This window comes from Babylonia areolata, chromosome 29 (genome assembly GCF_041734735.1).
Source record: "Babylonia areolata isolate BAREFJ2019XMU chromosome 29, ASM4173473v1, whole genome shotgun sequence".
NCBI lineage: Eukaryota > Metazoa > Mollusca > Gastropoda > Neogastropoda > Buccinidae > Babylonia > Babylonia areolata.
The window spans coordinates 15,169,107-15,193,743 of record NC_134904.1 but is presented as its reverse complement, the minus strand read 5'-3'; the positions used below and the strand labels follow the sequence as shown (position 1 = coordinate 15,193,743).

Below are 24,637 nucleotides of genomic sequence, written 5' to 3'. Positions count from 1 at the left end.
CCCAAAGGGTTTGTGCAAAAATCCCTTGAGACTGAGGGCATGGGGAAAGGGATAGAGGAGGTCGACTCGGGTACTGCCGACTGGCAGAGCCGAGAAATCGCGGATCGCGACGAGTCCGATCGCGAATCGAAAAAAGGATTGTGAATGGCACCACTGACCTGTGTATTGGTAAGCAAACCTGTAGAAGTCGCCGGAGGAGGCGTAGTGGGTAGTGGTGGTCTGGAGTCGACCGGAGGTAGCGGAGGAAGTGGGGGTGGCGTAGGGTTGGCGTTGCTGAGAGCGGCAGAGGTAGAGGGCCCAGACTGATCGCGAATCGATTGCGATCGTGCCTTAATTTTAGCCCGATCTCCCAATCGGGCTACATAATTGTGTGACCTGTTTGAAGACATAATCGGACACAAAACAGAAACGCCAAAGAATCGATAGACAGGTAGAAAATGCGAAAAACTTAGCCGTATGAAGTGCACAGGTACAGGTGTCGAGATGGCTGCCGGAAAAAGAGGGCGATAACCAGGGGGACAAAGGGGACGTTACCTACTTCCGGGAGGTTATCGGCCGTAGTTCTCTCATTTTCTCCGCATAGGCGGATAGTAGTTTGCACAGGACAGGAATGTCAGACCCCTGCCGGAGTCTGCACTAGTTGGGTCACGGTTAAGTATGTGTGATTAAATATTGTTTTAAACAAGATGACTGGAAAGAACTGAATTTTTCCTATTTTTATGCCTAATTTGGTGTCAACTGACAAAGTATTTGCAGAGAAAATGTCAATGTTCAAGTTTACCACAGACACACACACACACAGACAACCGAACACCGGGTTAAAACACAGACTCACTTTGTTTACACAAGTGAGTCAAAAAGGGAAACACAGAACACTGAATTGCTAATCCTACAGTGATCTCACACTGACTTCTCCTACTGGTACGCCTGAATGGATGCACCAGTCAATCGACTGAAAAAAGCTTACACAACACCGCATAACATGAAACACTTTCAGCATGACTTTAGTGAATTTATAAACCTTTTTATTGATGAGTACAGACTTTGGTAAAATTGAACAAAACATGATGAAAATCAATAGTATAGAGACAAACTGGCTTATGCAACAAATACACTAAGTTGACACCGCACCGGCACTGTGATGAAATGAGAGGAAAAAAACAAACAAAATCAAACTCCTGATATGCAATCATGAGTTAACTGGAAAGCTTCCAATGACAGGTTCTGTCATTTGCGCAAGGCAAAATCAAGTTGAAACAATGGACATGTCTGCAAATCATCAATCAAATAAAAATGAACAAAAGAACGACTCTGGCCATGTTCACTTCAATTATCAAATTTAAAAGAACCGCTTTCTCAAACACCAACATTTCTTCATCCATCTTTCCTTTGTTCATCGTCATTTAAAGAACAAAACAAAAAACAACAATGTATTTCAACAGTCGCTTAACCAAACATACACACAGTATGCATTCTGATTTAGGTTGTTGTTTGTCCTATCATAAAACAATTTATGTACAAAAATATAATGCCAATGTCTTCAATTTATCTAAAATGATATGACATTCATTCAGAAAAGCTGCTGCTCAAGCCCATGATACATTCAGAAGTTCAGTCAGTTCCTTTCACACAATGAAAAATAAACAGCAGAAAAAGCACCATTGTATACACACTGTTTGGAATACAAATTTGAAATAAAAACATGTTTTGGCCAAACTTGGTCTCAAAACATTTTCCCAAACACACATCTCAACTAAAACCTTGTTTTATGTCAAACCTTGTCTCAAAACATTGTCCTCACAGGCACAAAACATTTCTGGGAATTTTAATTGAACAATGAAGATGAGGTAAGAAAACAGACCCCCCCCCCACCCCCCCCCCCCAAAAAAGAAAAAAAAAGTGAGGTCTGTGGGTCTGGTGGTTGTGGGTTTCACATTCTTGCTGAACATCATGCTGTGTTTTGCATTCTGGTTGAGCACCAGGTTGTTGCACACTCTCTGAGCATCATGCTGTGTTTAAGAACCTTCAACCGGCATTAAGATGTGCACCACATTGTTTGACGCCCCATGAAACTTATCAAAAGCGTAGTATTTCAAAAATGGACATAATATGAAACTTTGTGAGGACTCCAAATTTCAGGCATGAGGTTTAAAATGAATGAAAGAGTCAAAGTAGGGTCCAGGAGCCTGGTTGGTATCATCACAATGCTCAAAATCCTTACCCTCTGAATACTGCCATGGTTTTTTTTTTTCTGGTGGTTTTTTTATTTGTTTGTTTTTTTGTTTGTTTGTTGTTAAAGAACTTGACAGAGCAATATTTCATGGGTGTTTTTTTTTCCATTTCATGAAAGAAATCATCAAAACCAATTAAACTGGGCTGGCAATGGTTGTGCTGTTATGAATAGCATGTGAAGAACTACTGTTTGAGTGTGTGTACGCATGGTGTGTGTACGCATGCATGTGTGCACATTGTGTGGTTGTGTGTGTGTGTGTGTGTGTGTGATTTTTGCAATATTTTAGTCATTTTAGTTTTGTCTGAGGTCACAAAGGGCAGCTCAACATAATAAAACATGATATTCAACTTCTTATCTGGATTACATACTCAACAGGCACATCCAGATTCACTTATAATAATGTACCTGAAACTGAAATATTCAAGATTTTGACTTTAAAACTGAAGGACTGGATCTCAGAAAGAAACTGAGGACTTCCAATCTGACACTTCAACAGTCACATTTTGTGTGTAAAGTCAGCTGATAAAGAATGAATGTCAACTCATAAAACATTGCTCATGTTAGAGATGAAGGTAAAAACAGAAGCAGATCACTCTCACAAAACAAAAACTTAAGAAAGAAAAAAAAAGCAATCTTTGCTTTTACAACACTAAAAAAAATCAGGCGAAGATTACAGTGGATCCCTGTAGTTTTCCATAAGTCCAAAGTATCGCCTTATAGAACACTGTCGGTTGTCCAGAAGACACCCTGTGTCAACATCCATACGGCAATGTCTGTCTGTTGTCCAGAAGACACCCTGTGTCAACATCCATACTGCCATGCAATGTCACAATCAGCAGCAGCAGGCAAGCACAGGATGACCTAACTGGTTCTGCTGCCTTATCCATGCAGTAACACCAAGTGGAATCTCACAGGTAATACATGAAATTGCTCAAGGAAGCTGCAGGAGCTGTATGCAGGGACTGTCCCACCAGGAAGGCCAGTTTGTGGGCGTACATACAGGGAGCAGGAACACGGATGGTTCCCTGAAACACAGGACAGAAACATTCTTTACTTTCAGTTGCATAGCCCAGCGACTAAAGGGGAAAACTTTTATTTTCAGCCATTATAGCTGGGTGACTGACCAGTGACTAAGGAAGGGGAAAACCTTGTTAAAAAAAAACAAAAAAACAACCAATAACAACCAATTAACTAAGGTAGGGGAGGTTGTTTCCCTCCCCCTTCCACCAATTTACAGTCTTCACAAGCCCCTATTTCTCTCTGACCCCACCACTTGTGTATCATGAACAAGTCTTTGATATCCTCATTTCATTATCACAAGTAAGCCTTTGAAGCTTAACATTTGTTAACAGTGGAAATCACATGTTCTGGAGTCCTTGAGCTTACCTGCCAGTTGTAGTACATGTGAGTCAGCTTGTAAGCCAGCCGTTGGTAGTAGTCAGGCAACATTGCCAACTCATCCAGGATGACATTGTAGTGGGTCGGGGTGACTGTGCCCTGACGCACAGACTGAGCCACCAGGAAGAAGTCATACCTGCAACATGACACCAGTCCAACACCTGCTGTACCACACCAATCCATTTACATCAACACCTGTGTCCTATCTGCAGGCAGAACGTTTCAATTAAATACAGAGGAACGCTTCAATTAGATACCAAGGAACACTACAAAAACAAAGTTCTCACAATCAAGCAACATTTTTATGAGAGAAAAAAAAAGAAAAGAAAAAACATGAAGTCTTTAACATGCAATATCTCTGCAATGGATGCAATCATTTCGATCAAAATTTTCAAAAGCAAAACTTTTACACATCTCCTGCCATACATGTAATTACTAAGATAAATTGATATGACTGCTCTATAAAAGAAGACAAAAAAAAAAAAAAAAAAAAAAAAAAAAAAATCAGACACAGGTCTTATCACTAGTCAGTTACAACGTATAATGCCACATGCCCCTCTCCACCTGATGGGTTTAATTCCACTTTTACCACCACCTATGCCACTTCACTTAAACTCAGTACTGCCAGTTAGTTTCCCTGACTTTCCCCAGATGACCTATTTGTATGGGTAAGAAACAAAATTGCCAAAAAAACAAATGTTAGAATTTATGAACTGAAAACTTCCAAACTGGTCAGTAACAAAAGTTAGTTGGGGACAAAGTATAAAACTTTCTCTCTTCTTATGCTATCATACATTGAGATGATGAAAGTATCCATATTTTTTGTTAAAAATCTGCACACGCTGATGACAGAAAATGAATCCAAGAAAGCACGAAGAGTTCGAAACAGATTAAATTCAGAACATTATATAGCCACATAAGGGCCCCATTCACCTAATTCTGTTGTCTGCCTTGTGACTTGATACGAAACTGGGTCAGACGCTATTGTTGATAAGCACTGTTCATGTGAACCAGTCACCGCGAAAATACCTAGCCTGCTTGTGAGCACAGCAAAAAATAAACATTTACTGGTCGCAGTGGAGAGTGGAAGGATCACTCAAGATACTGTCATTATGCCACTCCAAATATTCAAAACTCTCGAAGGCCCCGATCAGGTCCTTTCATCTGAAACGGTTGTGAACAGATTGGGGCTTTTCATCTGAGTTGTTTTGTTCCCCCCCCCCCATTAAATCCAGCCAGGTCTTGGCTTGACTATCACCAATATAACCAGGGCAATTTATGTGAACCCATAAAACATGATAATCCATACAATAAATTCAAACTTTTCCTTACCAGGTGGGTTTGGTTGCCACATCGTCGATGACAGTGCCAGGTCCAGGGTTGACATACCGCCCAGAGCCAGCTCCTGGTCCTGCTCCTGCCCCTCTTCCACGAGGATCCCCTCGACCTTGGCCCCCTTGAGGTGCAGTGTCAAGGAAGAAGCGAGCGTTGGTTCTCTTCTTCACCACCACGAACGACAGTCTGGCTTCGCTACATACAATGCATCATAGTTTTATTACAATTACCAACATAAACGTTTCAAGAACAGCTGAGAGAAAGTCTTGAAATTCTTCAGAGTCAACAAAGCAAACAAACTGACTACCTTCATTCTAATTTCTTGACTTCATTACAGTGTCTCTCCTGAACAGTCAATAACTTGAGTCTCCCCTCTTAAACATGAAAAGGAAATCTTTCTCTTCTTCAACCTCCACTTACTTTACCTTCTCAGCTGTTTTTTAAATTGTTCAGTTTATCATTTTTGTTTAAGAGCGCTGTGTATTCTTCTACCATTAAGGCTTTTTTTTCATACTCTGGTGTTCAAAGCAATGTTGGCTTTATACTATCATCTGTTCCAAATGTACGTCATTCCATAAACTTTGGCCAGAAGTCTCTAGCAATCTTTTCATTTCTGGCTCAGCCAGTCAAAAAAAGGATGGATGTTCTTCAGTGTATACATAAAGGAGATTATATGCTGATCAAATGCTGTTTGAATTGGAACTACCTTGAGGATGTGATAGAGATGGCCTTGTTTCGCTATTTGTCCAAGCTTATCTGCCAATGAATAAGTGATGGACAGTTTGTCATCAGCAACAGAAAATCTGACATTCTGGACCCTTTTCGGCTTTGATGAACCATAATAAAATTTCAATACACATTTTCATGCATAATGTACATGACAACTGCGCCAGACAAGTCCAATCCCTTTGGCAAACTTGTCACTGGCAGACAGGACATTATACACTAAAAGGTTCTTCAAGCAACTCATTGTCAGAATCTATGGTAACACACACACTTGTCTTCAAAAACTCAAATATTTCTCTTGGGGTAATGTAAGGTGGATTCAATTTCTAAAACTCTAGAAAGTCTAAATATGAATGCATAAAGCAAAATAACTGAAAAATTCTGGACCGCAAGTCAAGAAGATACGATTTTGAGGGTAATTCATGGACCTTACACAGTAAGTGGTACAGCCTAAGCACCAATCATTCTCCGAATAAAATTAAGCATCTTTTCAATATGTTATGAACAATCAATGCCATGCATGTGCTGATAATATACATAAAATTCAATAGGTTTTATTTTCCAACAAAAAGGCCATTTGTTTGAAAGCAGATTATGCAAAACGTTGATATCGAGTGTAAAAGCAGCCTTTTTGTGCCAAGTCATCTTTTAAAATTTAATGTTTTAAGACTGAAATCTTTTTTTCCCCCAAAAAGGTGTGGTTTTTTTTTTTTTGTTTTGCAGACTGGTATCATATTATATCCTAGCAGATGTGTCAATGTAACCACATTACAAAGCAGAAGTAGTAGCTATCTGAACTAAAAGACATAAAATGGCTGCTCCATCAGTATCAGACTAAGTGTTAAGTTCTGAGAAGGAGAAAAAAAATCCTAAGACTGTGGAAACTTTTAAATTCATTGACAGCACAGGAATATGTACAACATCCTTACCCAATAGCTTGTTTGATCTGCCCTATCTCATGATCATGGACCAGTTGCAGCTGTCCATCACCCACTCCATCCCTGAAGACGATCACTTTCTCTGGAGGTCTCCCATTCATTCTCGTGTAAGCACGGACGCAAGCTGCACAAACAACATTAAATAAGAGCAAGGAGAACGGGGAGAGCAAGTCTTTACAGCAATGGAAGTACACTCCTTCCCATTTTTCAAAATATAAATGCATACGTTTCCACAGATTCCAGACACAATTCAGCAGGGCAGAACCAGTACACAGATATAACCACTATGGACTGACAGGACAGATAACAGGGAACCTTCTGCCAAGAGACTAGCAAGACTGATAGCAGTCTACATACTGGGTTATGATTAATCCGTTCAACTTTGTACTGGATTTAATTATTTTCACTACATAATGCATCACATGCACCAGAGTCATGGAAAAGAACCAGTGCTATTTTAGTATGCAAACAATACACTGCCTTGCATGTATCAGTGTCCTTTAAAAAAGCAACCAGCCCTATTTATAAAACACATTGCATTGCATAGTTTCCAGTGACAATAACCAGCCCTGTTTAAACATGCTGCATCGAATGCATCCGCATCTTATAAAAATAACCAGCCCTATTTATGCAACATACTGCATCACATGCAATTGCATCAATTACAGATCAAAGACAAGTGCTAGCCCAAGTGACAATATGACAGGCATGAAAGTGTTTGAGCTGAGTGGTGTGGAAAACCTGATGGCTGACAAATATACTGGGATAATCGAAACATTTACAGTGGATCTTTTGACCCAGAAAATGTAGACATTTTTTTTTAGTTTACATAATACTGGTATTAAACCCTTTCGCTGCTGCAGGAGACTTGTGCTGAAAGTTCATCGCAATATGCGACTTTAGTTGACAATGAAGGCTCATGTCAAACAGACTGTTTTTCACATTTCACAAACCTCAGTTGCTAAGAGATGAGATTCTAGAATCATAACTATGGTTCAAAAGGTTATTTGGATGCTAAACTACTTTTTTTTTCTTTTCTTTCTTTTCTTCTTTAAGGCATTCAGAAGGCTCTCCTGAATATAAAAAAAAAGAAAAAGAAAAAGGGGGGGTGGGGGGTGGGGGCGTAAGTGGTGAACAACTGAACTGGTTAAAAGATACAAACTGACTCGTAAAACCACAAACATACTTTTTCCAAAGATATGGAATACTGTAACATAACTCATTTAAAAATAGAGAGATTTGTTTTGAATGCAACTGTGTGTGAGTGAGTGTGTTTTCAATTTTACTCAGAGTACATGCAAGTGTGTTCATGCAGCATTCCTTCAACTAGTCACTGAAAAAAACATGCACACGTGCATTACAGAAAGGGTGGGAAGCCGAAGATGTTGTGCAATACAGTCACATGAGAACAAATTAAGATAATGGTGACTGAGAAATGTATCGATATCCAAATGAGAGAGAAAGTGTGAACTGGGAAAATCCTATCTCTAACAGCTGCAGCCAACTTTCCAGCACAATAGGAAATTAACTTTCCCTCTTAGACTGAAATGAAAAAGTCCAGTGTTGTTCTGACACAAACAAAATCACGTGATAGAGCATCAAGTCTAAAATATGTCACTGGGGAGTGTTTTTCTTACAGAAACATATATAGGCATCCTTCAGTCTCGGAAGACTATGAAGTTGCGCTCTAGGTGTTTATTCTGGTACAGCATCGGGTGTGGCTGGCCAGTCCGACGCGGGAATGACAGTCCCTGTGGCAGAGGGCACAGATGAAGTCTGACGCTGGTCTGTCTGCCTGGGCTGCAGTCTTCCTTCTCATTCTCCTTTCCTCGTGCTGCTGAGCAAGTGTCTCTTCGAACTTGGAAAGACCTTTCTGCACAGTCTGGCTCCAGGCTGACTGTTCGAGGGGTGTTGCTTCCCAGTTTTCTGGTCGATGTTCAAGGCATTTAGGTCCCTCCTGCACACGTCTTTGAATCGCAGCTGTGGTCTGCCTGTGGGACATTTTCCCTGCACAAGTTCTCCGTAGAGGAGGTCTTTAGGGATCTGTCTGTTGTCCATCCGCATGACATGGCCGAGTCAGCGCATACGTCTGTTTCAGCAGCGTGTACATCCTGGTGCATCCAGCTCTTTCCAGGACAGTGTTTGGGACCTTGTCCTGCCAGGTGATGTTCAGAATGTATCGGAGGCTACGCATGTGAAAAGCATTGAGCTTTCGCTCTTGTCGGGCACACTAAGTCCAGGACTCGCTGCCGAGTACTGCTGGCAAACTGTCACAAATAAGTTCATCTGTCCTCCACTATCTCGGATTCCAGCCCATGGTCCTCCCTGCTAGTGACAGCCCCTGTACTTACACGTCATGCAGCTCTGCAGCTGGTTGAGAAGTTCCACATGGGACGTCTGGAAGGTGACGGTGGAGTGGTAACGTGTGTACTCTGAATTGATGGTGGCCACCACACCCCCCACCGACCGGCCCCGGTGGGATGAGTCATGGTAGGTGTCAAACCCAACAATCATTGTATTCTTCATCTGTAACATACAACCAGCACCCATTAGTCCAGACCATGTTCCCAAAGCCGTAAGTTTCTCTCTCACACACACACACACCTGAAAAAACCCAAAAAATTGGGGAGGAGGGGGTTGGGGGGGGGGAAACAACATAGACACATACATGAAAATTATATAGATCGTTGCCAAATCTATCTTAGCACAAATACCAAAATATGGTGACAAGTCATCACCTGTTGCCTGTAGTCTGACCAAGTCACCACCTGTTGCCTGTAGTCTGACGAAGTCACCACCTGTTGCCTATAGTCTAACCAAGCCACCACCTGTTGCCTGTAGTCTAACCAAGTCACCACCTGTTGCCTGTAGTCTGACCAAGTCACCACCTGTTGCCTATAGTCTAACCAAGCCACCACCTGTTGCCTGTAGTCTAACCAAGTCACCAAATGCTGGCCATAGTCTCTGCAAGTCACCAACAGCTGCATGTAGTCTCTTACCAAGTCACCAACTATTGCCCGTGGCAGTCACGACATAGCCAACAGTTGCCAATGGCAGCAAAAATACAAACCCTCAAAAGAAAGGGGGGAAAATTCATGCTGGTGAAGAGAAAAGGTTAGAGTGACTGGAAAGCCAACTCATGCACTGGAAATTACTTACAGGAATGGTGCAGGACCAAACTGTACCACCCATTTTGCAGTTAATCTGGATGGCAATCTTTGTGGCCACAGACATCACACGTTGCTTGTTTGACAGGGTCTTGTCTGTCACCATCTGGGAGGGCACTGCAACCACAGATTACACACCATGATAGTACATCAGTTCATGGCATAGTACACAATGACAGCACATCAGTTCATTGTGAAGTCAGATTACACACAGAGACAGTTCATCAGTTCATAGCATAGTAAAAAAAAAAAAAAAAATTAAAAAAAAACAAAAACAACAACAAGAAGAGAGGCAAGGCCTACAAGACTCACTTGTGATACACTGGAAAAAAAATCCAAGCTTTTAATGTATTGTGTATAATTTCAAAATGTAATATTTAAGATGAAAAAGATCAGTTTAAAGCGAATTAAGTCCCCTAGCATTAATTACAGAGTAATTTCCCTTTTTTACTACCTGCACCAAAACGTTTGCAAAATAAAAAAAACTTCCATGCTTAGCAAAAGAAGTTCCTGTTTGAACAAAAAATGGTAATAATGACTGCTCTTGTTGTTGGGTCAGAATATCAGATCAAAGTGCCAAGTTTAGAGAATACAAAAAATACAAATATAACAGTAAATGCAGTTTGCATATAATTAGGCTTCATTTTTGTGTGTGTGTGTGTGTGTGTGTGTGTGTGTGTGCCTATCCCAGAGGTGCAATATTGTTTTAAACAAGATGACTGGAAAGAACTGAATTTTCCTATTTTTATGCCTAATTTGGTGTCAACTGACAAAGTATTTGCAGAGAAAATGTCAATGTTAAAGTTTACCACGGACACACAGACACCCACACACCGGGTTAAAACATAGACTCACTTTGTTTACACAAGTGAGTCAAAAAATGACATCACATCAATTCTTAACAGTATTAGTTGACACGCATGTCACTGCCGTTCACCCCTGAAGAGCCCCCATGGCTCAGTACAGGCAAGCAGTCAATCCCACACACACTCTACTCCAGACAAACAGGAAACAATGAAAACCAAAAATATGATACCTGGACAATCAATGCAGCAGAACTTTTTTATGGCATCATAACGATCCTTCCTGTTGTTCGGCAGGATGCACACCACCATCCTGGTGTCAGGTGTGACTGTATGCTTCAGCGTGGTCAGATAGGCATCATTGCGATCAGTGTCAATCTGAACTCTGAAAACAAAGAGAAAGTGGTGAGAAACATGTATAAAAGTTTGATTACAAGAATTACCGTCCATATTACAGTTTACAAAGCACATTCACATCATGATCATTAACTCCAAACCAAACACAGCATCTTTTGAAAGGTAGTGTTATTGGGGAATTCTCTGTAGGACTGCCATCTCTGGATGTCTTCGATGAATCAGGGTTGCAGTCCCTAATTGTTATCAATAAACAGTATCTCCATAACTCTTTAACAAGGGATTTCAGGGACAACAAATCCACAAAAGATGAAACGGCCACAATTGCTTTGGAAACACTTCAACACTACATCCTCATGGAGAACTGGAAGAATATGAGAAACATGGGTTATTGAAATTCTATGTTTGTCCCTCTTTTACTGCACTTTTTTTTCTTTTCTTTTTTTTAAAGTTCACCCCCACACCCCCATCTTTTTGTTTGTATTGTTTTGTTGTTGTCTGAATAGCTTGTTTTCAGCTGACCAAAAAGGACTGATGAAATGACACCAGGAAAAGCAATGCCGAATACTGCTTTATTCTTTATCCTTGATCTACTTACGGTGACGGGAATTCATATTTCATGCCCAGGGGAGGGGCAACTTTCGACAGAAGATCAGCCAGCTCTCTGGCTTTTGTCATTGATCGCTGTGGGAAAATCATTATCCAGTTGGTCAAGTCCGCAGCAGACTTCATCACCTTCCCTCGCATGTCTCTTGACCAGTCTGCCTCATTCTGCTTGTAGTTTAGCTGCCAACAAAAGAAACGGGAAATGAAATTGCAGGTTAAGAGAGACATACTTGGACTGTTAGTAAAGACATGCAATAATCACAGGTAAACACAGTGTAGGTACCAGCAGCCTTTTTTTTTCTTTTCTTTTTTCATAAAGAAATGTCAGTTACAACAAGCTTAGATTAGAACTGCAAGTCAAAACAAACACCCCACAGCAAAACAATTATGATTCTATCTATATTAGAACCAAAGTTACAGCCAACTGAAGTTTACTGAAATTGAGCCTTTTTTACACGTCATTTTGAGATTTTGGACAAATCACTGATTTTACATGATCACTGCATGTTTACTAAGCAACACAGAAGGCTAAAAACTAAGGAAAAGAATATTTTGTATATAGTAATTATGCCATTTTTTCCCAGCTATACAAGCTGATAGTTTTCTTGATATTGAGCTCTAAAACCCAAACTGTGTGAATGCAAGAGGGTTCTGGTTCAGTGGCTTTGCAACTGTTTATGATATAAAACTCCCATAAATTTACAGAAAAAGGACTTTAAAAAAAAGGACCCAATAAACATACCATCAACTTGATAAAAAATAAAAAAAAAAAAAGACCAGAAAAGCCCCTGTGTACCCTGATATGTATGTCACACGGTTGTAGAAACTGAAGATCTGCCTGTTATCTACTGCTACCTGATAACAGGACGCACAATATGCGACTAATGGCAGAGCAGTAGGCAAGGTGTGGGAATAACAGCGACTGGTGGAATGAGGTCAATGCAGATATTTTTACCATAAAACTACACAACGTCCATGCATGCAAAGATCACAGCAGAAAAAGACAATCCACACATCAGAAGGATATCTTACCAGAACCTCCCGGCCACGGTCCAGCATGAACAGTTTCTCAACGTCCAGTTGACGGGCAGGGATGTTGACCACCTCCCTTGCCAGGTCCAACTGCCAGCCTTTCAACTCCTGAGCCACAGACGCTTTCCTGCAATCAGACAGTGGTCAGTACTTCAGTATACACACACATTACTCTCTCTATAAGAATGTGAGATGGACAAACAAAAAAGCTTACTGTAGCTGGGGTCCATGGGCAATGCTCTGCTGGGAAGTGTCACCATGTGGGGATATTAGCTCCCCCTAAAAGCCTACAAAAAAATTGTTGGTCGCAACCCAAGAACTGTACAGGAATCACCGCTATTTCATTGTTCTGCATTTTTTCCTTGTGTTTTTTTTTTTTTTTCCACCTGGCATGCACACACACACACAAAGATTTTTAACTCTTGAAATTTACTGAAACAAGCATGGGGTTAGGGGTGGGGAGGGCTAGGGGCTCATCAGGAGATGCCGATGGTGGGGGGGATAAGGGGGCAAAGCCCCTTTAAACTCTGTGAGAACGAGCACTGGTGTGTGAATGTGTCAGAGAGGTGTGAATGTGTAAACAAGGTGTGTGTGTGTGTGTGTGTGTGTGTGTGTGTGTGTGTGTGAGTGCGCATGCTCACGCATGCATGCCTGTGTTTAACTCTTGAGAGTTTACGTGTGCATCACCAATTCCTTCAACTCACGACTATGCAAACACATGCACACACACACAAAGTTACAAAAAGGTTGGAAAGCCAGAAATACAGCCATGAGAACACAAAATGTACAGTTGTTTAAATGAGACAGACTGCACACAACTTTGAAAAAAAATTATAACACTGCAAGCCTATAAAGCAGATGAATCCATGGTATTCCAGCTATAGATCCCAGATCAAAACAACTTTTAAGTTTTACTGTCATGAAATGTACTTCTGCATTATCCAATGCAGTAATTTCAGCACAAAAAAAGCACTGATGTCAAAAGCTACAAATATGTATTGTTGCTGTATGTGTGCAGTGATTCTTGGCTTTTGCTGAATGAACAGTGTCAGCTCTATGTTCCCAGTCCTAGGGACTTGACTGGGATGGAGGCAACACGTGTGTGTAGTGTGTGTGCACGCGTGCATCTGTGCGAGTGCGTGGGCCATTTGTTTTTCAGATGCATTATCACGTGCCGCAGACAGACTGCCTTCTTACAGTATCGGATTTTGATAACTGTGGTCTTGACTTATATTGACCATTTGGTAACCTGTGGCTTCAAACTGTGTGCTTTGATAAGTCACTCTCTCTTCAAATCTCTTCAATGCAGGATTTACAAAGAACACAAAGGAGCACTTCCGTTTTTGATCCAAGTGTGCAATGTGAAAAATTATATGGCGGTGAGTGGTATTTTCAAGTAGTTCTTTCAAACACAACCCTACACCATATTTTCAGCAAAATCAAAATCCAAACCACACAACAAAATTCTAGCCTCTTTTGCACTGTATTCCCAGGCAGTCATGTTAACACAACCAACAGCTTTTTGTTTTACACACACACAGATACAAAGAAAAAAACAAGGCAAATTGGGACATCAGGCATGCCTAATTCAATCACTCCTGAATCGTGACAACAACAAAAACTGCAGTCGTGAGTGAATGGCACTGCAAGAGCAGTTTTGTCGTTTGAGCCATCAACTTTTCACCTAAACAGCACTACAAATATCACTTTAAAAGCAAAGTCATAAAACTGAAGAAGACACATCTGTAATGGATCTTTTCTGTAAGATGAGATGCATGGCTTCCAAAGGAAACATCTGATCCTAACCTGATGCTGAAAGGCAACACAACTGCTCATTTACCAAAATGATCATCCCAAATGGTAACACCATGCCAGCTAAAGGACTGCCAAGCCACAGAGAAACAGGTTTGAGCATCTCTGGCAGTCTCAAAACAAATCACCCCTTTAAACAGATCCCCCCACCCCTCAGTCAAACTGAACAAAGTATACAAAAAATCATACTTAACTTGTGAACTGAACAGGTCTGATATTACCACAAACACTTTTATCGTTTTTAACAAGCAACACATTATTACCAACTCTAGGCATGTTTTTAAAAAATTTTTTAGGCAGGGTGTCCCTAACAAACACAACTTACTCGTGTACAGAGTTTACAAAGTCCTCCAGTCTTCTGACCCGGGATGCTGGGTCAATTCTTGTGTGGGTGGCCACATCTCTCATCAGTGCGTTGTTGGTTCTGTTGGATTCCGTCAAACCTGCAACAGTTCCATGAAGAGGGATTTTCAGGATTATCAGAAAAGGTGGACGACCATTTCAGCTACTACCCTTTTCTACAGCCAGTGGGTAATGACGGAGCACACAGGGGAAAGTGCTGTTTGAAAAGTGATTCAGTTCACAGTCAAAACACTTAACTGATTGGTAGCGAACAATGCCAACAGCTGAGTTCCTTATCACAACAGGAACATCAACAATATCGATAAATTGTCTCATACAAAACTTTTAACCCTGTGGCATGGAGCAAGCATTCCAGTCTTAAGATAAAATCTGTGTTGTGTTTCCCAATACAGAGAGAAGAAAAGATTTCAGGAAAAACAGTACTTTACTGAAAATACTGTTAATACTGTTGTTTATGGTATAGCTTATGCTATATTGTAACACTGAGAATGGTGGGTGAAGCGGGGTATCTCTGCTTAGGCTGGAACGCTGGAACAAGGAATGTAGTAAAATAGCATGTATCGTGAACAAGAGAGGGAGGGAAGGGGGGGTGAGAGAGAGAGAAAGAGAATTATGAAATAACTTGGCAGTCTGTTCATTTCAAGAAGTTTCACCAGCTTATCTCTTTTCAACCTTCAATTTTCCTATTTCCCCATTTTAAGAAGTCGAAAAATACAACATACTGGTAAAAACCAAAAACTGATAATCTAATTCATAACTTTTGTTGCCAGTACTTGGTAAAAAAATAAAATTAATAATAAAAAGAAAAAAAAAGTAACCATCCGTACCAGTGATAAAGCATAACTCTGGCACCAGGTAGATGTTGGGGTTTTCTCCACCGCGCAGATCTTTCTTCTTCGCCCTTGTAACCAGCATTGGCTGTTTCAGGTCATGTATCTCCAAGTTGTAGTGCTAAAGATAGAAGGGGAAAAAATGCATTTACAAATACTCATCATCACTATATGCACAAGTACTTTTTCAAAATCAATGAAAATCAAGGCCAGTTTTATTTTCCTAGGAACAAATCCACTCAATAAAAATCATGAACTGTGTAATTTGGGTTTTTTTTGGGGGGGTGGGGGTTGTCTGTAACAAACATACTTAAACCTTCCGGTCTTTTCCACAAATGACAATGGTTCACTCCTATGTTTAACTGATTAAAAAACTACTTTTCATTATCTTATGAAATGAGAATAGTAAAATTCTTATCACTTGACCATAACCCTCTTTATCAAAAAATAACAAAACTGGTTATTTTATTCGAACAGAAAACTGATAAGCTTTATCCTCATTGTTAGCAGGTCTGTAAGATCACAGCAAAAACAAAATGAAATGAAGAAATAAATGTAATGAAATAAAACAAAACAGAGGTGGCAGGAGGGAGGGGACAATTTCAGACACGTACAGTAATTTAAGTTGATTGAAAACACACACTTGCACATGAACAGTGCAACAAATTACACTTGCAAGTCCAGAAATAAACCAACGAAAATAAGCTCTGCAACCAAAGGATGGAAGCAACAATGGTCTTTGTTTCCATCTTACATCTGTTCCTCATGTCATATGCCTGCCAATAAAATGACAAAATAATATTCATTAAATACCTAAAGTAATTTGCTGAAACTGCCCAATAAAGCTTTGAAGGAAACCGTGGAAAACAAACTTTGGCCATGGTTTTGCACCTTTTTAAATATTTTTAATTCTCAGTTTGAAATTATTCAAGAAAACCAAAGTTTGCTGTGTGCTTGTTTTATGCTCTCACACCCCACCCTCCCCTCCCAGATGTATTTACTCCATGGATTTGCACTGATCGCAGGAATGGCCTCTGGAACTTTTCGAAAAGGCAGTATCTCTTGCCCAATTAAAATTCACCGCAAACTGAAACATTCACTCACCCTGGATGACTAATAGAGAAATATTACTAATTAAACTGAAAGTGAAACGTCTTGCACCACAGCCATGCCGAACTTGATGGCCAGCTTGACAATACTCAAGTTCATTATATTTATAAACACAGTAACTTATGCACTCAGTGGACCAAAAGTGTCAAATGTACTGACCGACAGGTAGTAGTTGACAAAGGAGATCATGTTGTTGTTCCTCTCGAACAAGTCAGTGACCCTTTTATCCCAGTCAATGTCGTCAACAGTGTATGTTTTGTTGTTGTACCTAAATCACACACACATGCAAAAAATTACATTTTACATCATACCACGGAATTGTGTAAAATTTAAGAAAGCACCCTTCATCAAAAACAGAAATAAAGGCAGATTTAAAGAACAGTCTTTTGCAACACCGAAAATTTTCACATCTGCCAAATTTCTGGATAAAACAACTCTACAGCACCTTGCCACTGGTAACAACATGTGAAAAGCCAACATCTAAGTTCTTCAAAATTTCCAGTCTTCAAAGCAAAAACAAAATGATTTTATTTTATGAAGAGAAAGTCAAACCTTGACAGTTATTCAACTCTGACTCCTGAAACTATTTCCATTTATTGCAAATAAAAAAATCAAGCTCTAATAAAAAAAAATTATTTAAAAAAATCATGATAAAAAAAAAATTCCATAAAAGGAAAAAAATCATAAAAATCAAAATATGCTCAAAAGTATTTTTCTTGAAGAATTCAAAACGCAATAATTACATGTTCAATGTTGACAGGAATAAGAATCGGGAAATGTCTAGAAACACATTTTTTGGGGGGAAAAAAAAAAAAAAAAGATTTAAGTACATTTATCTTATGGGTAGAGATGGTGCTTTAATATAATTTGCAAATGTGTTATACACAAACCAATAACAGTTGTGCTGTTTTCCTTTATCACACATTAACACCCTACATAAACACACATACAAACTCCTGACCACCAACATAAACACTACTATACAATATAGTACAAAAGCTATATATATATATATTTCCATTTGAAATTTTCATCTTATGGCTTCATAGTGAACTGAAAACCCCAAAATAAAGTTTTCAAGCAAAATATTGGGATTTTTCAACACCCACTTCCAAAACTATCGTATCTCCCCATCTGTCCATGTACTCTATAGCATTATTATAATCTTCAGGATAACCAGAAATCACTTAGGATGATGAACATTACTTCCATTTTCTATCACTTTCAAGTTTCAAGTTTTAACTCTCTCCGGACCAAGGAATGCGTGAGCATTCCTACATAAAATGTATTCAGTTTCAGATGATGGAATGGAATAGCATTTTCAAGAAATAAAAATCCATCACGCGCTGTACACTGATTTCGTGATCAGCCAAGCAGAGTGCGCTATTCTGGGGGTCACTCCACAATCGAATGGTATGACTGGCCAGCCTGCCATGTGTGGCCTGTCTCGCACACTCTGACAAAGTCAATGACCGGTCGTCTGCTAGCGTGCCAGCCTGTTAGCAAAGCGGGCTCTTCTCAAATGTTGTGGAACAAACAAGGCAGCGACGGCAATGTTTTAGTGTTGCCGAAGTACTTGAAATGCTACAAACTGAAGGGTCGGACATTGAAGAGGTGGATGATGACGAAGAAGTGAATTTAATGCAGAAAGCAAGCATGGGTATGGTGATTCGGGGTGAAAAATTGGCATTATTTTCTACATATGGCAAAACTGTAAAAATAAGATGAGAAATTTGATTTATATATATATATATATGTAATAGCTCAACATGTAATAAACCAGTTCTGGAAGTTTCATTTTCTTACTCTGTATTTTGTATTTTTTGTAATTTTTTCCCAAACCCTTACAAATGGGCCATCTGTGGGGAAAAGAAAGGGAGAAAACTTGTCCTGAGTGACTTAATTATCCTTTCACTCCAACTGGAGTATGGAGGATCACTGCAAAATAACCTTTTCATGCCCAGAACAAACATTTCCAAACACACAACAATGTCACATAAAAGTTGAGAAAACACAAATGTCTTAACTCCCAGAAGTATAGCTAGGCAACATTTGCAAATCTAATCTTCTTTCTTACAGCTAAAATGACTTTTTTGCCTCCTTTGAGCATATTACAAAAATTAAAAACCGATTCTGGAGACAAATAGTCATTGTGGCGATTGTGCAGCAAATCAAACAAAATTCTAGCCTCTTTTTCTGCACTGTACATCCTAGAACCAATGTTGACACACTCAACAACTCTGTTATACAATACATAAAAGTCTGCATCAAAGTAGAGCTGAAGCTCGAGATACTGTTTCAAATACGCTAAAAGGCAGTTGCCATTTTCAAGTAAACAAGTATACTTGTGTGACCAACTGGACTGTTGATAATGCAGTTATCCCTAAACAGCGGATATATATATATACCTGCAGCTGGGAGTGAAAGCCTCAAAGGGGTCAGTCTTATTTTTTCTTCTAACTCATTCCAACCAAACTCAATTTGCACCCTTTGGAACCCCCCCCCCCCCCCCAAAAAAAAACAAACAAAAAAACATAAGTAATCTAATATTCATGTTTTAAAATACAACCAGATTTAACTTCATTACAAATTCTTCAATTTTTTAAATCCGTATAAGCCCTGTTTTAGGACACGCTTGCTGGAAATTTTTCTGCATGCATGTTGAACATGTGTCTGTTCCCATTTCTAAATATATTTACCTGGTCATCACAATAGCTCCAATGATCTCTTTCTCAATCCTCTTCTGAGTAAGTCTTTCATCACCCCTACACTCTTGTTGAATTCTGCTCATGTGATCCAGCACCGTCTGTTGTCTCAGGATTTTGTGGGCAACATCAATGTCCAACAGAATATCCGATTCATAACGCAGAATGGACGTCTGAAATCCTGACATCACTTCAAGTCTGAAACAGGAGAAAAGATAAATATAGCACCATCACACACATCAACAATGCGGGACTTATGTGTGATACATATTTAATCCAATACACAAATTATGGAATCCGAATCTTTAAACAAAAAAGCAAAGCCTTCATGATTCACATATAAATCTTATTGTACAACAAAACCAATGCAATGATTTTAACAGCTTTGCCAGTGGAGTGGAAGGGCGAGGTGGAGGTGGATGCAGCCATTCAGTACATTGCTCTCTTGGACTGACTACACAGGTCTCACTGGCCATCGACTGCCTAACACAAACGGGTAGGCACTTATTTTTTTCCTGCAGAAAACAGAGGTTCCATTTATGACAAAAACCTAAAAACGGAAATCCATCTCAGGACGGAGTTGCACCCATGACATTGTGTGAATAATAAATCATACATTTTAATACCATACACAAAAAGTGTTGTGTATGTGTTGGGGGAGGCAGGGGTGCGGGGAGGGGAGGGGGACCCCCCACACACAAACGATACTAATCTGCAACAATCAACTAGAAAACAACACAACTTACCCATGTTCTCTCACTGTCAGTGTCTGACGTGTGTTAAAGTGGTGGCGGTTGATCTGCTGCAGTTCCATCATAGTCATGATCCTGAAAGTGCAAAATGTCTTTTTCAATTAATATTTTTCCAAAAGAATTAGTATAATGCAAACAGTCTGCACTAATGCTGATATGGATTTTGTACGGCAATAATCCAAAATTAGTTTCTATTACAATATACATACATGTTCAAGCAAAACTGTTCTGAATAACAATTGAGTCTTCCTCACAGAGACAAAGAGACCAGAGACTGCTGGGTTTTTTGTTGTTTTTTTTGTCTGTCTGTTCCTGTTTTGTTTTTTCACATAAGCAGCAAAATGGAAATTAAATCATCAAGTTTGTATCGTACACTGATCATTGAATAAAATAGAAAAGATAGTGCTTATGTTCATTTTTGTCTTTTGAAACTATTTATCTAAGGCCCTTTGCAACTGGATTCATACTGATGCAGAGTGAAACTGATCAAGAGGTGAATACTTTAGAAATCATTCTGCCCTGCAAAGAACTCTCATATTAGGGTGCCTTAGTGCATCCCTAGCATGAGAGTGAACACCGTAGCCGCACCTCCATGCCACGTTAATGTGGGTGTTCCTCAGTCAAGGGACACGGGACAGGGTGGACACGACGCAAGTCTTGACGAAAGTGGCACGGGCATGGACTGGTCAGGCTGGAGAGCCATAAAACCTCCTAGGAGATGGAAACTGATTTTAAAATCCCCCAGCTATGGGTGAAATAGCACCCCCGACTGGGCACATCCACCCTTACGGAAGTTCGTCCAACGAAGACAGAGGACAGGTAGATATGCCCATCACCCACCATCGACAGACACCCCAGCTGCCTGGACAACTACGAGGGCATGAGCATGGATGCAAAAGATGCTGCGGCCATCCAGGACAGAACGAGGGGCGAACCACACCATAGCTTGTGGACCTCGGCTGCTGGTCACCCAACGAAGTCAGCGTGGAATCTGACTATGCTCCAGCATAGTGTGGGAACTCCGGTAGGGGCAACGAGTCCACACACAACCCTAAAAATGATCATGCCTCAGAAAAAACAAATGGGTATTTCGATGTGGTGCCATCCCCGTGGACCTATGCCAGGCAGGGACGGTGCCGGGCCCTCTGCCTCAAAAGGGCCCACCTCAGCGACTGGCGGCTCTGCGGACCTGGGACAGGGGAAAGCAGAGTAGAGCTACTGGTCACACCTCTCTACCAACGACAGCCTTAAGAGTGGTACAGTGGAACGCGGAGGGGATCCAGAAAAAGAAACCAGAGCTGCAGGCCTTCCTGAGAGACAACAAAGTGGATATCATCTGCATCCAGGAAACCCACCTATCAAAAGACCGCAGATTCTTTGTTAGAGGATACGTTATCTTCAGACGAGATAGACCGACTGGACTCAAAGGAGTTTTAACCCTCATAAAACAAGGCATCCCGGCAGTTCTGACAGCCCAATCAGCAGAAGGGGAACTTGAATTTATCACCATCAGAACATTCATGAAGGGCGAAAAACTCTACATCACGAACTGCTACAGTTCATCAAGCACAAGGCTACACCTCCACACCCTCCAGCTGTTTTCAGAGAAACAGCTCATCACAGGTGACTTCAATGGCCACTCACCCGCATGGGGTTATGAGACCACTGACTCCAGAGGAGAGGAGATCCGCATGGGGGTACGAGACCACTGACTCCAGAGGAGAGGTGATCCGCATGGGGGTATGAGACTACTGACTCCAGAGGAGAGGAGATCCAGGACTGGATGACGGACAACCAGTTGATACTGATCAACAAGCCTCAGGATAAGCCATCCTACTACTCCAGAGCCTGGAAAAAAACATCCACCCCCGACCTTGCCCTTGCCACGGAAGACATCCAGAAGCGGGTCATTAGTCGTCAACAGCCAGCTTGGTGGAAGTGACCACCTACCCATCACTCTCCACATCTGACATGAAGACCACTAAAGAATACCGTAGAAAGAGAGCCAGTGGAATTTTAAAAGGGCAAAATGGACAGACTACCAGCTCCATGTAGAGACCCTCTGTAACATCACCTTCACAGAGGACGTCAATCGGAACACAAAGCTTTTGACAGAAGCCATTCTCGGTAAAGCCAAGAAATCCATCCCCCGTGGATTCAGGAAGGACTACAAACCCTACTGGTCCAAAACACTGGCCAATCTCCATCAGAAGCTGTCCATGGCCAGAGAAAGCATGGAACTAAACCCCAACACTGAGACAACCACCACTGACCAGGCACAATGAGCTGAAAGAGGAGTTCAACACCACCAAAGTCAGGGAACTCCAACAAAGCTGGCATGACAAGACATCATCGCTCAGCCTGGAAAGCAGCACAGGGTAACTATGGTGACTCGTCAAGACCCTCAACAAGGACGCCACATCCACTCGTGGTACAACAGTACTGGAAGAAGATGGCAGTTTCCACACTGGGAAAAGTGCAGAAAATCTTGCCGACGCCTTTAGAAACGAAAGCATAATAAAGGTCCCACCACAAAGAAGGAAAGAAGTTGAGCGCCAACTTCAGAATCAGACTCAGCTGCAGACCATCACGTCCCCAACCATGACCTCAAACTTTACCATGGCAGAACTCAACGATGCAATCAAGAAGCTCCAGAACAAGAAAGCCCCAGGCAAAGACGGAGTCTGCAACGAAATGATCAATCATCTTGGGCCATCTGCTAGACAGAAGCTACTTGAGCTCTTTAACCAGTCGTGGAACACTGGTATCTTCCCATCAGCATGGAAGGAAGCCACCATCATCCCTATTCTGAAAAAGGAGAAAAACCCCAAGAACAAGAACAGCTACAGGCCCATCAGCTTGCTCAGCTGCCTCGGCAAGACTCTCGAGCGCATGGTCAACAAACGACTGATGTGGCACCTGGAAACCAACAACCTGATCACCAAAGAACAGACGGCCTTCAGGAAAAATAGAAACACCAAAGACCAGCTCATCCACCTGGCACAGTCAATAGAGAACGCCTTCCAGGAGAAGAAGAAAGTCATCGCCACATTCATAGACCTATCCAAGACCTTTGATAAGGTGTGGAAACTAGGCCTCCTCCTGAAGCTATCGACTATGGGAGTGACAGGGCATATGTTCAACTGGGTCAAAAGCTTCCTGAGCCACAGAACAGCAAGTCAAGCTCAATGGCAGCCTGAGTCACAATATCACCATCAGGGAAGGAGGGAGGCGTCATCTCTCCCACCCTCTTTGTCGTCTTCATCAACGACATCACACAATGCCTGACCACCCACATTTCCTGAGCCCTGCATGCTGATGACTTTGCAATGTGGAATAACACACAGTCCACCTCAACAGCAACAGTCAGGATGCAAGACGCCCTGAACACCTCAAAATGGGTGCAGGACTGGTGTGTCACCATCAACAGTCTCAAGACAGTGGCCACTTGTTTCTCCCTTTCCACCACTACTGAGAACATCAAACTGACGGTCAACAACCAGCAAATTCCACAAGAAGACACACCAACCTACCTTGGTGTCAAACTGGACAGGATACTATCATGGAACCCGCACATCAAAGAGACAGAAAAGAGGGCTACAAAAAGGCTGTCCCTCATGAAGAAACTAGCGGGCACCAAATGGGGAGCCAACAACACCATTCTCAAACAGGTATATACAAACATCCACCCAGTAATGGAATACAGATCATCAGCCTGAGTCACTGCTGCACAAACCAACACAAGCAGGCTGGCCAAAGTGCAAAACACAAGCATGCGGCTCATCACTGGGGGACTGAAAACCACTCCCATCATCACCCTTGAAGCAACCACAGGACTCGCTCCCCTGGACACCAGACGAGAAGAGAAAGTTCTCATACAGCATGAAAAACTCCAAAGACTTCCCTCACACCCAGCCCACCAACAGCTGCAAGAACTGACCAAAAACAGACTGAAGAGAAGCAGCTTCAACCACCTGGCAAAAGAACTGCTGAGAACCCACAGCGACATCCTCCCCAGCACCCCTGAAGAATGAGAGCCTCTCCAAGATGCCGAAGAATGGAATCTTCAGCAGGACAGCGTGTTCTACGCTACAGACATGCCAGGAGTGACCAGCAAAGGAGACCAGCCAGACTACATGCTGAAGACCCTCACGCTGGAGATGCTGCACGCAAAGTACGACGCCTCAGTGTGGACTCGCATCTACACTGACGGATCTGCTGATGCAGCCACCAAGAATGGAGGAAGTGGAATCTACATCAGTCACCCAGATGGCCACACCTCTACACACTCTCTGCCTGCGGGTGGACGCTCGTCAAACTACTGGGCTAAACTTACTGCTCTATGAGAAGCTGCCAGACTGATCAATGCAGACCAACACCCGCCTGAACACGTCTTTCTGAAAGACTGCAGATCAACCATCCAAAACTGTGGTCTGGCAGGAAACGAGGAGGCGGACAGACTGGCCAAGTCTG

General features: G+C 41.5%; 1 protein-coding gene across 1 annotated transcript in view; it reads right to left on the bottom strand.

Annotated features, from left to right (window-relative positions):
* Window positions 1-1,003: 1,003 nt before the first annotated feature.
* LOC143274918 (piwi-like protein 1) overlaps window positions 1,004-24,637 on the bottom strand; it is a 36,155-nt gene continuing 12,521 nt past the window's right edge. The window contains exons 6-19 of the mRNA XM_076578905.1: window positions 20,159-20,239; window positions 19,407-19,610; window positions 16,867-16,975; window positions 15,595-15,718; window positions 14,730-14,847; window positions 12,593-12,719; window positions 11,553-11,740; window positions 10,834-10,985; window positions 9,790-9,914; window positions 8,982-9,156; window positions 6,622-6,754; window positions 4,964-5,161; window positions 3,620-3,767; window positions 1,004-3,258 (exon numbers count right to left, since the gene is read on the bottom strand). Coding sequence (XP_076435020.1) covers window positions 3,142-3,258; window positions 3,620-3,767; window positions 4,964-5,161; window positions 6,622-6,754; window positions 8,982-9,156; window positions 9,790-9,914; window positions 10,834-10,985; window positions 11,553-11,740; window positions 12,593-12,719; window positions 14,730-14,847; window positions 15,595-15,718; window positions 16,867-16,975; window positions 19,407-19,610; window positions 20,159-20,239 — 1,999 coding nt within the window. The 3' untranslated portion in view covers window positions 1,004-3,141. The remainder of the gene's footprint in view (window positions 3,259-3,619; window positions 3,768-4,963; window positions 5,162-6,621; window positions 6,755-8,981; window positions 9,157-9,789; window positions 9,915-10,833; window positions 10,986-11,552; window positions 11,741-12,592; window positions 12,720-14,729; window positions 14,848-15,594; window positions 15,719-16,866; window positions 16,976-19,406; window positions 19,611-20,158; window positions 20,240-24,637) is intronic.